This window comes from Nycticebus coucang, chromosome 2 (genome assembly GCF_027406575.1).
Source record: "Nycticebus coucang isolate mNycCou1 chromosome 2, mNycCou1.pri, whole genome shotgun sequence".
Lineage (NCBI taxonomy): Eukaryota > Metazoa > Chordata > Mammalia > Primates > Lorisidae > Nycticebus > Nycticebus coucang.
The window spans coordinates 14,012,508-14,026,415 of NC_069781.1; the positions used below are offsets into that span (position 1 = coordinate 14,012,508).

At 35.9% G+C, this 13,908-nt stretch overlaps 1 protein-coding gene across 15 annotated transcripts in view; it reads left to right on the forward strand.

The window, feature by feature from the left end:
• Positions 1-13,908, forward strand: part of STRBP (spermatid perinuclear RNA binding protein) — a 211,782-nt gene that overhangs the window by 107,824 nt on the left and 90,050 nt on the right. For all 15 annotated transcript variants that reach the window (XR_008374498.1, XR_008374494.1, XR_008374503.1 and 12 more), the window contains 7 exons: positions 1,175-1,266; positions 1,788-1,883; positions 4,018-4,129; positions 4,771-4,868; positions 5,053-5,164; positions 12,831-12,923; positions 13,329-13,528. Coding sequence is in view for 12 of the 15 variants with exons in the window: in XM_053563016.1 (XP_053418991.1) it covers positions 1,175-1,266; positions 1,788-1,883; positions 4,018-4,129; positions 4,771-4,868; positions 5,053-5,164; positions 12,831-12,923; positions 13,329-13,528 (803 nt within the window). In the remaining 3 variants the exon portion in view is untranslated. The remainder of the gene's footprint in view (positions 1-1,174; positions 1,267-1,787; positions 1,884-4,017; positions 4,130-4,770; positions 4,869-5,052; positions 5,165-12,830; positions 12,924-13,328; positions 13,529-13,908) is intronic.

Consider the following 13,908-nt stretch of genomic DNA (forward strand, 5'->3'; position numbering starts at 1 on the left):
AAAAATTAAAAACTCACTCCCCCCTGGCTTAGAGGAGACAAATTTGGCTATCTAAACTTGGATTTAGTATCATATGACATCTCAAATATGGATATTTATTATTAATCACATGTTTTAAGTTTTTAATTTTGCAGCTTTGGGTCATTTAATCCAATGTTAAAATGCTAAGGCAAGCTGAATAGCCATAATTAGATAATATTAGATACTATTTTTTGCTACTTTAAAAAAAATTTATAAACTTAAAATATATTTAAATGTAATTTACATTTGTATTTTTAATAATTTTGGTTTAGAAAAGAAATAGAGGGCTTGGTGCCTGTGGCTCAAGTGGCTAAGGCACCAGCCACATACACCTGAGCCCCGGCGGGTTCGAATCCAGCCTGGGCCCACCAAACAACAATGATGGCTGCAACCAAAAAATAGCTGGGCATTGTGGTGGGCGCCTGTGGTCCCAGCTACTTGGGAGTTGGAGGTTGCTGTGAGCTGTGATGACATGGCAGGCAGTCTACCCAGGGGGACCGCCTGAGGCTCTGTCTCAAAAAAATAAAAAATAAAAAAGAGGACTCCAGGGTGACATTTGAGTTCTCATTCATGGGGTCCGCCTGAGGCTCTGTCTCAAAAAAATAAAAAATAAAAAAGAGGACTCCAGGGTGACATTTGAGTTCTCATTCATGGGGTAAAGTTTCTGTTAACATTTTTATTCTCAGTATATCTCAAAATGATTAGTATGTAAGAGAGCTCCAATTTTTCTTAAACACTGATCAATGATCAAAATTTCTTCTGCAAAAAATTGTTACTGCTATTAGTCCCAGATTCTCCTCTTAGCACCCTGCCAAAGGAAAAAGTGCTGTGTACTTATTTTGTGCCCTGTGATGTTATACATTAAATAAGATCCCAGATTGTAAGCAGCAGTGGTCTTTGATTTGTTTATTGAATGAATTCCTTATCATTATGCTTGTGCACAGAATAGCTTTAATGGCTGTTTACTTAAATAATCTTAGTGCATATAGGTTTTTTTTTTTCCTTTTGTAAAAGCAACAATGTCAAATCATAAAAACTTCTGGGGGTTCACTCAGATACTGCTACTTAAAATTTTTTTTTTATTGCCTGGTGATTTGATAGGAACTCCTTTGTCAAATTGTATCTTTCTCTCTTTATCCCATTTTACCATTAGAAAATGTTTCATTGAAAGATCCTCCGGACTTATTGGACAGGCAGAAATGCTTAAACGCCTTGGCGTCTCTTCGACATGCCAAATGGTTTCAGGTTGGCTCTTTGTTGTTATCTTATTGTTATTGTAGCTTTGTGCAAGTGTTGTTTGGAATATCTGGCATTTATTGGTTTTTGTTCACTATATAAAATGAGGGCTCATAGGGTTGTTATTGGGTAAATGAGTTAATTTAGGTAAAGTATAATATAGCTTCTGTTAATATATTTAATGATGTTTTATAATCATGTAATTTTTTTGGTTTAGTATTCTGAATTTTAAGTGGTCACTTATAATATACAAACATGAGTGAGAAAAGCTAAAGTTAAGATAGATAATTGCCTGGAATGGGGTTGCCATGAGGCTAGAAAAGCAATTTTAGTATTATGTTCCTTTTATTTTAAAAATCTGCCTTTCTAAACCACAGTTTTTTTACTTCTAATAAATTCATTTTTGTTTTTGGTTGACAAGTAATGAATGACTAATTACTGTTTATTTCAAAGAACCTGTTCATGATTAGTGTGCTTAAAATGAAGAATAGATTTCAACAGGGCTATTAGAATCATTTTGTTTGTTTTAGGCCAGGGCAAATGGATTAAAATCATGTGTAATTGTCCTCCGAATTCTGCGTGATTTGTGCAACAGAGTCCCCACATGGGCACCATTAAAAGGATGGGTAAGTATTTAAATATGTCAACAAAGGGTGGCGCCTGTGGCTCAGTGAGTAGGGTGCCAGTCCCATATGCTGAGGGTGGTGCATTCGAACCCAACCCTGGCCAAACTGCAACAACAACAACAAAAATAGCCGGGCTTTGTGGTGGCTGGCTGTAGTCCCAGCTACTTGGGAGGCTGGGGAAAGAGAATCGCCTAAGCCCAAGAGCTAGAGGTTGCTATAAGCTATGACGTCATAGCACTCTACCTGGGGTGACAAAGTGATATTCTGTCTCTATAAATAAATAAATAAATAAATAAATAAATAAATAAATAAGGCCAAAAGCAAATTCAGAAGCTATAGCACAGGAAATTCTGTAGAAATGATGTGTTACTGTAAAATGGCTATCTTCTGAGTTTGCTAAGGCATGGTTATCTATTTTTGCCTTTTGCAAAAATAGTAAGCATGTTTTATGTGTGTGTGTGTGTACGTGTACGCATGCGCTCACGCACACCATCATACAAAGCTGGTTCTTTTTATTTTTTGTAGAGACAGTCATTGTTGGTTTTTTATTTTTGTTTTTGTTTTGAGACAGAGCCTTGCTTTGTTGCCCCGGCTAGGGTGCCATGATCTCGGCCTAGCTCATAGCAACCTTAAACTCCTGGTCTCAAGCAATTTTCCTGCCTGGCTCCAAGTAGATAGGACTACACCATCATGCGTGGCTAAATTTTCTACTTTTATTAGAGATAGGGATCTTGCTTTTGCTCAGGTTGGTTTGGAACTCCTAACCTTAAGAGATCTTCCGCCATGGCCACCCAAAGTGCTAGGATTATAGGTGTGAGCCACCATGCCACCATGCGTTCTTTTATTCATATAATCTTTCCTTTTTACCTCATCTTATCCATGTTACAGAACTTTAGGATTTATTTTTTTCTGGCAAAAGGGTTTTATGCACTTGATTCTACGCCAGTGGTTCACTTCCTGTTCACCTGCCGTCTACAGAAGCCTCCTTGGCTGACCCATTTCTCTTTCAGTGTCTCTTTCCATTATGGTGGGAATTATCTGTAATTTTCTCCTTAAACGGAGACACAGATAAATTCATGATAGTAATTAAGGTCAGGCAAACAGTATACTTGCTGCAATTGTGGAAATAATTTATAATATAGTAAAATTGACTTAATTTAGAAGTAATGTCTGATTGAATTGAAACTACAACTTAAAAGCATTATGAAACAATTTAAAGCTGTGAAAGGTCATTTATAAAGGAATCTAGCAATTATTACTTTGATTATTTATAAATGCATCTAATAATTATTACTTTGATATATTAATAGTATCATGAGTTTTTAGTTTATTGAATATAAAGATTGGGACCTTTGTTTATTTTTTAATTATTTTTATTTTTTTGAGATAGAGTCTCACTTGGTTACCCGTGGAGTGCCATGGCATCTTAGCACACAGCAACCTCAAACTCTTGGGCTTAAGTGATCTCTTGCCTTAGCCTCCCAAATGGCTGGGACTGTAGGTGCCCGCCACAATGCCTAGCTATTTTTAGAGATGAGCTCTCATTGCTGGATCAGACTGGTCTCAAACTCATGAGCTCAGGCAATCCACCTGCTTTGGCCTCCGAAGTATTGGGATTGCAAGTGTGAGCCACCGTGCCTGGCCCTTTGTTTATTTTAATTGTAATACTTGGTAGGCTGACTGAAATGAAGTTTTATATTGAGATTTTTGTGCTTTGAGTGCTTTCTAAGTTAGGTGAAAGATAGGTGGGGTTTATACATTGGCTAGTTATTAGCTTTTACTAACTTCTATGAAGGCTTGTAAAGTCTTCGTTAAATGAATTAGATGACTGTAGTTTCTTTATTGATCTTTTCTGGGTAACTGAAAATAAAGCCTTTGTTATAGAAATATCTTTTGAAAATGTTATCTCAAAAATGCTTAATTTAAAAGTGTCTTTCTGAGGATGGACAGGGAAGGAAAAGAAAAAAACAAAAGCAACTCTTGGTAATCATGGGGGGAAAAGTTAAGTGGGCTATAACCCTTATATTGTTTGTCACTCTTTGATGTCCCTTGTAGATAGACATGTTGGTTCATGTTTAACTGGAATCCTTTTAATCTTGGTGCACATACTAATTTGTAATTTAATATCTTCTAGCCATTAGAACTTATATGTGAAAAGTCTATAGGTACTTGTAATCGACCTTTGGGTGCTGGGGAGGCCTTGAGAAGAGTAATGGAGTGTTTGGCGTCTGGAATACTACTGCCTGGTAAGGGTTCCAAACTCTGGAGGCAGAAGAATCAGCAAAATCTCATTTTGTTTATTTTTCTAAATATATGCTAAATTTGTTCTTTGCACAGAAAAATGCACAGGAGTTACTTTGCTGGAATTTTAGCAACTATTAGAATGTTTGAATGTTGGAAAATTGCTATGAAACGCCTTTGCAATAATTATAATTTGTATTTGATATGTACTCACATAAAGAATACTAATAAGACACTGTGCCTGCAATGAGTTTGTTTTACCTCAAACTCTGAATTTGAAATTGCATATGTTTCTTTAAAAGATATGAAGTTTGTTCTGTTTGTAGTTTGGTTTTAAATCTGAAAAATTAAATTTAGTCTTATGTGTAATCCCCTGTAAGATTTGATATGATTTATCATGGTATTTTTAAATTCTCAGAGTAAGACCCATTTTGGCCTTAGATATATAAGAGAACTTCAGAATAAAATAAGGACATGTGAGTGCTAACATACTGAAAATGGGAGTGTCCTTTTTACTTAGCTGAGCAGACCTTTAACTTAGTTCCTCAGTTCCTTTTCTTTTTCTCTTTGTTCTCCCTCTCTCGTTAGTTTTCTGAATTCTAAACTCGATTCTAAATAATACTTTTGTGTTTTGCCTTTTCCAAAGGGGGTCCTGGTCTTCATGATCCTTGTGAGCGAGATCCAACAGATGCTCTGAGCTATATGACCATACAGCAAAAAGAAGAGATTACTCACAGTGCACAGGTAAAAGACTGGGCATATCACCTTATTTTCTGTTTGAACCCATGTTTTTGTTTTTTTTTTGCATGTTGTTAGGGGCTGCTGCTCTCTTAATATCAGCATTTAATGAATGTCTTTTTAATTAGCTGTTGTAAGGGCTTTATGAATGGATGTTGAATTTGATTAAATATAATGTCTTATTCTTTAGCACGCACTCAGACTGTCAGCCTTTGGCCAGATTTATAAAGTGCTGGAGATGGACCCCCTTCCATCTAGTAAGCCTTTTCAGAAGTATTCCTGGTCAGTTAATGATAAAGAAGGTGAGTGTGAATGTTTTCTTTATTAGGATTGGGGGTTGGCAGTGGTGGAGATAGTCACGGGATGCATTTCTTATTAGAGCTAAAGAAACCTCAATAATTGTATATCCAAGTCATGTACAAGAAAGTTTATTGTTTTTCTTCTTTCTTCTCATCTGTTCCCATTAGTGACATCAATTTGCCACCATTTATTCTTAATAGTGACCGACTCATTGGGCTGTATTGGCTGGATCCCATTACTGCATAGATTCTGAGATCATACTGTGAGAACCGTGGGGAAGGAGAACTTAAGGAGAAGATCTAAACCATAAGCTAGGAGGAGATTTTATCACTTCCACTGATCAGTTTGATGATCTTTCTTATGCTAGGAAATGTCATGTAACAAGAATGAAGGAGGAGAAAAACATATTGGAAAATTTGAGACCATCTTCATTTGTCTGTTTCAACTCAGAGATTCAGCAGAAAGTGTAGATTTTGGGGTCATTCTGATCTGGGTTCCAATCATAGCTCTACTACTTAACTAATTCTAGGCCTTGGGCTATCAGTTCATTTCTCTCTGTAGGGAAATTGCCCTCTTTCTTTCTTTGTTGGCTATTGTTAGGTTGAAATGTGTTAGTGGCTGGAATACAGTGGGATAATTAAACGAGTCTACTTATTTTTTCCTCATTGTGCCACAAAAAACATTTTATATCCCCTTTGCCCCTCTTCCTCTCCAATTTTTATTAGAAGGTGGTATAATTAGCACCAGATCCTCTTTACCTGAGATGCAGCCTACCTCTGACAATTGAAATTATTTTATTTATAATTTCTATATGACAAAAATTGTACAGTTGCCCAATCTGTTTATTTAGACAATAATTTCAGTGGGTCTGAACCCTATGAAAACTGTTTCATAGTAATATAAAGGCTTTTTTTGCCCTTCCATTTTTTCTTCTATGAGTATACAGTTTTCCATAGGCTACATATGACATGTAATGACATCATTACTTTGATGATTAGTGGACTGTTTTCTTATATATTCTTGATGTTTTAAAATTTTTGTTTTAATTTTTAATATGCTAAATTTAGATTGATATTACCCACAGAGCTTTGCTTATCAGAATTTTAAGAGTAGAAAGTGATTCTTAGTTTGAGAATCACTGCCTCACAATGTAAATTCCTCAGGGGAGGGAGTCCTTCACCCTTTCATTATTATAAAGTAGTACTCAACAAACTTTGTGGAATGAAAACTGTTTTCTTCCAGAGAGTGTTTGCTCAGTGGTGAAGCAGTTATTAAAAGGAATTTACATATCCATGTGACATTAAGCATTGTCTTTGAATTGAATGAATGAATAAAAATTTCAAATATATATAAATTCATAGGTTTAGTAACAGAACATTTTATTTAAAATACTCGTTCATAGTTGCTCTTTTGATTTTATATTTTTTTCTTCACTAGATAGTCATATAATAGCAGATATACTTTTACTTAGTTCTTCTTTTTTCTTTTAAAACTTTAAGATCTTTATCAAAAAGTATAGTATAGTAACTGCTAATTTTTCAACTGACAGCAAAAAGTAAAACCAGACTGCCTCAGTATTCCCCATTCCAGCCCTATCAGTCACTAGCTGCATGACCTGGACAAGTTACTTTACCATTTTGTGCCTTGGCTATAAGATGATCTCCCTCATACTGATTCCATGCTGTTAGCGCTTAGCTTCCTGATATTCACATTTAAACTTTATTCTTGTAGTTCTTGGTGTTTTCAATATGCATTCAAATGATTTTTTCCCAAAACTCTGATGTCTTAATTCTTTAACTTCTTCTCCCATAAGTATTTTACCTTCTACCTTACTTTGGTTACGCATTTTATGGATACACCCTGTGGGTATTCTCTTCATTAATAACTGTGCCTGTGTCCTTTCCTCAGTCATATTTTCAAGAATCCCACTTTCCTATCTCCTGTTGTCATCCCTGTGTCTAGAACCCTTATTTCAAGTCTTGATCCTCCCTGTTAGCTTTGCTTAGTCCCTCATTCTCTTCACATCATCTCTTCTGTCCATACCCTGCTGGTATTCTATGGTCCATCATTATGATTACTCCCTGTCTTCACTTCCTGGATTTCTCTGTTTCTGGCAAAATTCTAACTGGTGGAAATCTATCTCTCTGTCTACTCTATGCCTGTCCCTGGTTGCTGAACGTGGATGGAGAAAAAAACTTTTAACAGCCCTCTTGACTGTTCCCCGTTTAAGTCTGTGACACTAATCTAACAAGGACTAATTTGTATTGTCTGGCAATTCTCCTTTAAGTTCAATACTTCTAGTTTTCCTAGATAACTATTTCACATATCCTCCTAGAAGTTCAATATTTCTCCAGTTTTCCTACATAATTGTTGCATATCTTCTCATATTTAATACCTTCTCCTCTACTATATTGTTTAAATCTATTTTCTCAGATAAATAGTAATTGGAGATAACTTTTTTTTTTAAAGATGGAGTCTCATTCTATGTCCTGGGTATAGTGCAGTGTCTTCAGCCTCCTTCACAGTAACCTTAAACTCTTGGGCTTGAGTGACCCTCTTGCCTCAGTCTCCCAAGTAGCTGGAACTACAGGCTCCTGCCACAACACCTGGCTAGTTTTTTTTTTCCCCTTTTTTTAGTACAGACAGGGTTTTGCTCTTACTCAGGCTGGCCTCAAAATCCTGAGCTCAGGTAATCCACCTGCCTTGGTCTTCCAGAGTGTTAGGATTACAGGTGTGAGCTATCGCGCCTGGCCTGGAGGTGACTTCTACATGTTCTCTCCACTCTCTCTACCAGCCTCACTGCTTCTACTCATGTGCTTTGTTTTTCCCTTCATTGCCCATGGAGAAACTGTCCAGCCTCTTAAGACCAGCCTTTCTGTTTATCCACCCCATCACATTCCCTCTTGCCTAACAATGGACATTATTCTAGCAGGTATCTCTCTCTCTCTCTTTTTTTTTTTTCACAGTGTCAGCACTTCCCTGTCTGCTGAATCATTTTCATCAACACAAAAACCTCAAATAATACCTCCTGTCCAAGGCAAACTTTCCCTGGATCCTGTAGCTCCCCCAATAGAAGGCCATCTCTCTGTTCTTCTTGAATGGCTTTTTATCACTTTTTCCTTTTTCTCACTTTCTGTTTTCTTTGAACTTGTTCTAATTAGGCTTTCTCCCTCACCCCTCTTCCTCTGGTATCTTTCGTGATCTTCATGTTACTATTTTCAGTGGTCGGTTTTCAGTCCTCATTTTAGCCAGCTTTTTAGCAATATTCGACACAGATAAACACTTTATTTCTCCCATACTTAGTCTAAAAAATATACAGTTTTAAAAATAATTATTTTAAAAATTCATATAATCACTACTATGGTTAAGAAACAGAACTTTGTCAGCCTTGCAGAAGCCATTTATTTATCTCTCCCCACGAGCTTAAGCTGCCTTCATCTGTTACTGGCTTCTTGCAGTCACCTTCTACCTGGGTTATTATGAAAGTTTTGAGATACATAAATATCAAGAAACTTAAAATCCACGCAGATGGAAACAAATGAAGCCCTTCCAGCAACACTGACAAGCTAAGCAAGTTGAAACTGTGTTTCTTGGAAGTGAAATAATGGGCCATAGCACATCTGTCTCAAAACTGTCTTAGTGACCCATGTATCTGGTCTTTCTGCTTCCGTCCTTGCCTCTGATGTCTGTTCTCAACAAATAAGCAATTCTTCCCCCACTCTCCCTTAATTTTCATATTAAAATACTAATCTTCACAGGTAGTTTCAGTGGTGGATTGGAGAGGTCCTGTGTACCCTGCACCCACTTGCTCCTGATGGCTGCCTTTTATGCGTTATAACATAGTACAGGATCAAAGCCAGGAAATTGACAGTGATATAATGGGTGTATAAGTGTTATACCATTTTATCAGGTAGATTTCTGCAACCACTACTACAGTCAACGTACAGAACTCTTTAGTCACTCAAAGATCAGCCTTGTGCTACTCTTTGATAGTTACACCCACTTCTCTTCCCCTCAACCTTCCCGTAGCCCTAAAACCACTCAGTTTTCTCCATTTCTGTACTTTAATCATTTTAAGGATTTTATGTAAATGGAATTATACAACATGTGATCTTTTTTTCCCTCAGCATAATTCCCTTGGGGATCTATCCAGGTTGTTAACATTTGTCAATAGTTTGTTCCTTTTTATTGTTAGGTAGTATTCCATTGTGTTGATGAACCAGAGTTTAACTTTTCACCTACTGTAGGATATTTTGTTCGTTTAACACAGTTTTTGACTATTAGAAATAAAGCTACTGTGAACAATCATATATAGGTTTTTGTGACCAATTCATAAACATAGGCTTTTGTTTGTTAGATTGGCCAGTGTATTTCCTTTGTTGTAATATTTTAAGTTTTGGCTTCAAGGTTATGCTGACTTCATCAAGTGAATTAAGATAGGTTCCTTCTTTTTCTGTTCTTTGGAAGAGTTTGTATAAAATTCATGTCGTTTTTTTTTCCTGCTGGGAAGAATTCATCAGTGAAGTTATTGGGCATATGTAATCTTTCTTTGTTCGAAAGTTTTTAATTATGGATCTTGTTTCCTGAGTATATAATGGGATTGCTGTTTTCGTATGACAGTTTTGATAAATTGTCTTTTTCTAGGAATTTGTCCATTTCACCTAAATTTAAAAATATTTTGGAATAAAGTAATTCATAAGATCCTTTTTTAAATTGTCTGCAGTAATGTCCTCTTTTATTCATTTTGTAATATCTTTTGTTTGCTAATTGCTCTCACCTGCGGGTTTATCATTTATGTTTGATCCCATTCGTCTTTATTGTCCAGGGACAGATTTTTTTATATTTTGCACAGTTTTTCTAATGCTCCTATTAGGAAGCCTTTTTTTTTTAGTCTCCACCACTATGTATAAACTCTTTTGAGTATAGGGAGATAGTTTTGTTACTGATTATATGTTTAGCACCTAAAATTGTCCTGCACATAATAAGTGTTCAGTTGATATTTGTCGTTGAATGAATACATGAATGAATTTGTAATGGAGACAGTTAAGGTACTGGCTTCATAGGGTGCTTATGAGGATTAAATAATTTAATACATGTAAGAAATTAAGAACAGTGCCAGGCATATGGTAAGCATTAAAATAGTTATTTTAAAACATTGTTGAGCTGGGCGCAGTGGCTCATGCCTATAATCCTAGCACTTGGGAGGCCAAGGTTGGTGGATTGCCCGAGCTCATAGGTTCAAGACCAGCTGGCGCAAGAGTGAGACTCATCTCTAAAAATAGCTGGGCATTGTGGTGGATGCCTGTAGTCTCAGCTACTTGGGAGGCTGAGGCAAGAGAATTGCTTGAGCCTAAGAGCTGGAGGTTGCTATGAGCTAAGATGTCACAGCACTCTACCAAGGGTGACAAAGTTAGACTGTGTCTCAGAAAAACAAACAGAACTTTTTTGCCTCTTATGTGATTGTCATTACTAGGTATTATAAAGGTTGAAAAGTACTTGTTTGCTTTACATTGTTTTTTCTTCTTCTAGACTTTTATTATTATTAGTCTCAGATTTTACAGCCCTTTTCAAGGGCTGGAATGGTAGATTGAAGCTTCATTCATGGGATGCTACCTATGTACCCGTGCATTTAAGCCAGTTTGTGATTTCCAGGCAATCAGGGAGCTGTTTTTAATGTAACTCAATGAGCTAGTAAAGTGGTTGAATAGGTACAGTTTGTTTTAAACTTTTATCTCTTAAAGACTATCTTCTGGGAGACTGGCACACTCATAGCTTTATCTAATGCAAATGAAATACAGTACTAAGTAGATATTGCTTTCTGTTGAAGAGAACTTCAAGATTGATTGACCTAAGTGGTAAATTATTGACCCACGCAAATACTGAAGTCAGTGCTTACTCCTGGGGACAATAAATCTTCATCAGAAGATACGTAGTTAGGCTCATTGTTCTTACTATAAGCTTTCACTAGATGGTCTATAAATATAGTGGCACGAATATCTTGAACATAATTTTCCTTAGGAAAAACCTGACAACCAACTTTTAAGCTGAAGATACAGAATTCTTTAAAGTATTTGTACAGATTGATGAGCTTTTCTCTATTTTTTAACTTGGACAGCAAAACTTCTGCCTTTGGTTGACAATGTTATTAACTGGCTGCTTTTTCTGAGAAATGGATTTAACACATTGACTGTCACACTAGAAAAAATTTTTTTCCTAGAGTCCACATTGTTTTATTGGCTCAAGACAGGTCAAAACACCTCTAATCCTAGCACTCTGGGAGGTGGAGATGGGATGATTCCTTGAGCTCAGGAGTTGGAAACTAGCCTGAGCAAGAGTCAGACCCTGTCTCTACTACAAATTGAAAAATTAGCTGGGTGTTGCAGTGGGCACATGTACTTCCAGCTACTGAGGCAAGAGGATCACTTGAGCCCAGGAATTTGAGTTTTCTGTGAGCGAGGCTGACATCACTGCACTCTAGCCTGGGCAAGAGTGAAACGGTGTCTCAAGAAAAGAAAGATAGGTTAAAAGATATGTGATCAATATATGCTTCTTGAGGCACCAGCCTGAAGTCTAGCTTAAGTGAAATACAATTCACATGGCAGTTAATGTTAATTATCAGTTCAGTTCGTTTTTGTTCCGTGTCCATTATGTTATTGCTAAGTCTGCGTAAGGGAGTTTGCAAGATACAAGGCAAGGATAAAATATCTTTGGCTTTCAAAGAGCACTAACAATGCATTAGAATATATGAAATAGGAAATAATATAAAGTTATCTGTGGTGCTTCTCAGGAAGTGAAGGGTTTCATGATGAGGTGAACTGTAAATAAAATCTTGAATAGAATTTGAAGAAACAGGAGAATATTTTACAGTTTGATAATCAGATTTCTGAAGCATAGATTTAACATGTGAACTTTTAAAGTTTATACAAGTAATAAATGTTAAACTTGAGAAATGCTTGATATGACATAGTAAAAATAAATCCTACCAGAGGTAACTACTCTTAATATTCTGATATCTAGCTTTCTAGGTTTTTCCTTTTTATGCATATAATAGATGTGAGTATATGCTACCTTAGTCTGTTAGGGTTGCTGTAACAAAGTACCTTAGACTGGGTGTAATTTATAAGCAACAGAAATTCATTATTCATAGTTCTGGAGGCTGGGAAATCCAAAGTCAAGGTTTCACTAGATTTGGTGTTTGGTGAGGGCTCGTTCCTCATAGATGGAACCTGCTATGTTTCCTATGTATAGTGGAAGGGATAAACTAGATCTCTTTTATGAGGACACTAATTTATAAGGGCTCGGCCTTCTTGACCTAATCACCTCTCAGATGCTCCACCTTCTAACACCACAGCACTGGGGATTAGGTTTCAAAATATCAATCTGGGAAGACACAAATGTTGAGAACATAGCACGTGTATTAATATTTGCACATATAAAGAGACGAAAACAAATATTTACAAAAATGACAATATTAAATTATTTCCAGAAGGTTTGCTTTTTAAAATTTTGCTTTTCTAGATTACGAATATGGCACTTTAATTGATTTATGAAAAGTTATACAGTCTTTGTTGTGATCCCTAACATTTTCTTACCTGGATGTATTAGATACATGTGAGTAAATAAGCTCGTTATTTTGACTGATAATGAATCTCTCATAATTGTTTTTAGGTGCTGGGTCTTCAACTCTAAAGAGGCCATTTGAAGATGGATTAGGGGATGATAAAGACCCCAATAAGAAGATGAAACGAAACTTAAGGAAAAGTGTGCAAAATCTTATTTTTGTCAATGTCAATAAGAAAGGATTTAGTTTCGGGAAACAAAAAGTGAAGAATTTGATTGATTTGAATTAGAGTTTAGAGAAGTTGATCTTAAGTGAGAAGTTGATAATTAAATAACTTTTGTGTTTCCAAGCTTCCTTGCTTAGTATACATTGATACTGACAAATGAAAATGAATGTATATAGTAATGAATGTTATTTTTATAGTAATAGCATAATCAGAAATAATTTCAAAATTACTTATGGAGTTATTAATTTGTGTGTTTTGAAATTCTCATATTTTGGAAGCCTGGTAAATTTGTAGTGGTCACTAGGGACCTACAAATCCATAGATTAAAGCAAAAGGGCTCTGTGGTTAATTTCTGATCTCATTCCTCTTTCTTTAACAGTCTTGGATAGTAAAGCAATAGACCTTATGAATGCACTCATGAGGCTAAATCAGATCAGGCCCGGGCTTCAGTATAAGCTCTTATCTCAGTCTGGCCCTGTCCATGCCCCAGTCTTCACAATGTCTGTAGATGTGGACGGCACAACATATGAAGCCTCAGGACCATCCAAGAAAACAGCAAAACTTCATGTAGCAGTGAAGGTACAGTATTTATTTCTCTTAGCAATGCTTTTTTTTTTTTTAATTTTGTGTACCAAATAATGTGTTTATTATTCGATAGTAAACTAGCAATTTTTTTCAATATTTTAATGACAGTAATATATAGACTTTTGTCACCTCTGGATGCCAGACTTCCTCTTTTGTGTGTCTAAAAATCTGTGTTAATTATACAAAATTTGGAAAATACAGAAAAAATAATTAAGGTGTCAATTGAATATTTGAGGCAAAGATCAATATATATAGTCTTTTGGTTTATTTTCAGTCATTTTCTGTTTTCTTTTTTTTAAAGTTGGGCTTACAGTGTATATATAATTTTATTCTCTGATTTTTCCCCCGATTAATATCTGTGTTTTTCCTTGTAT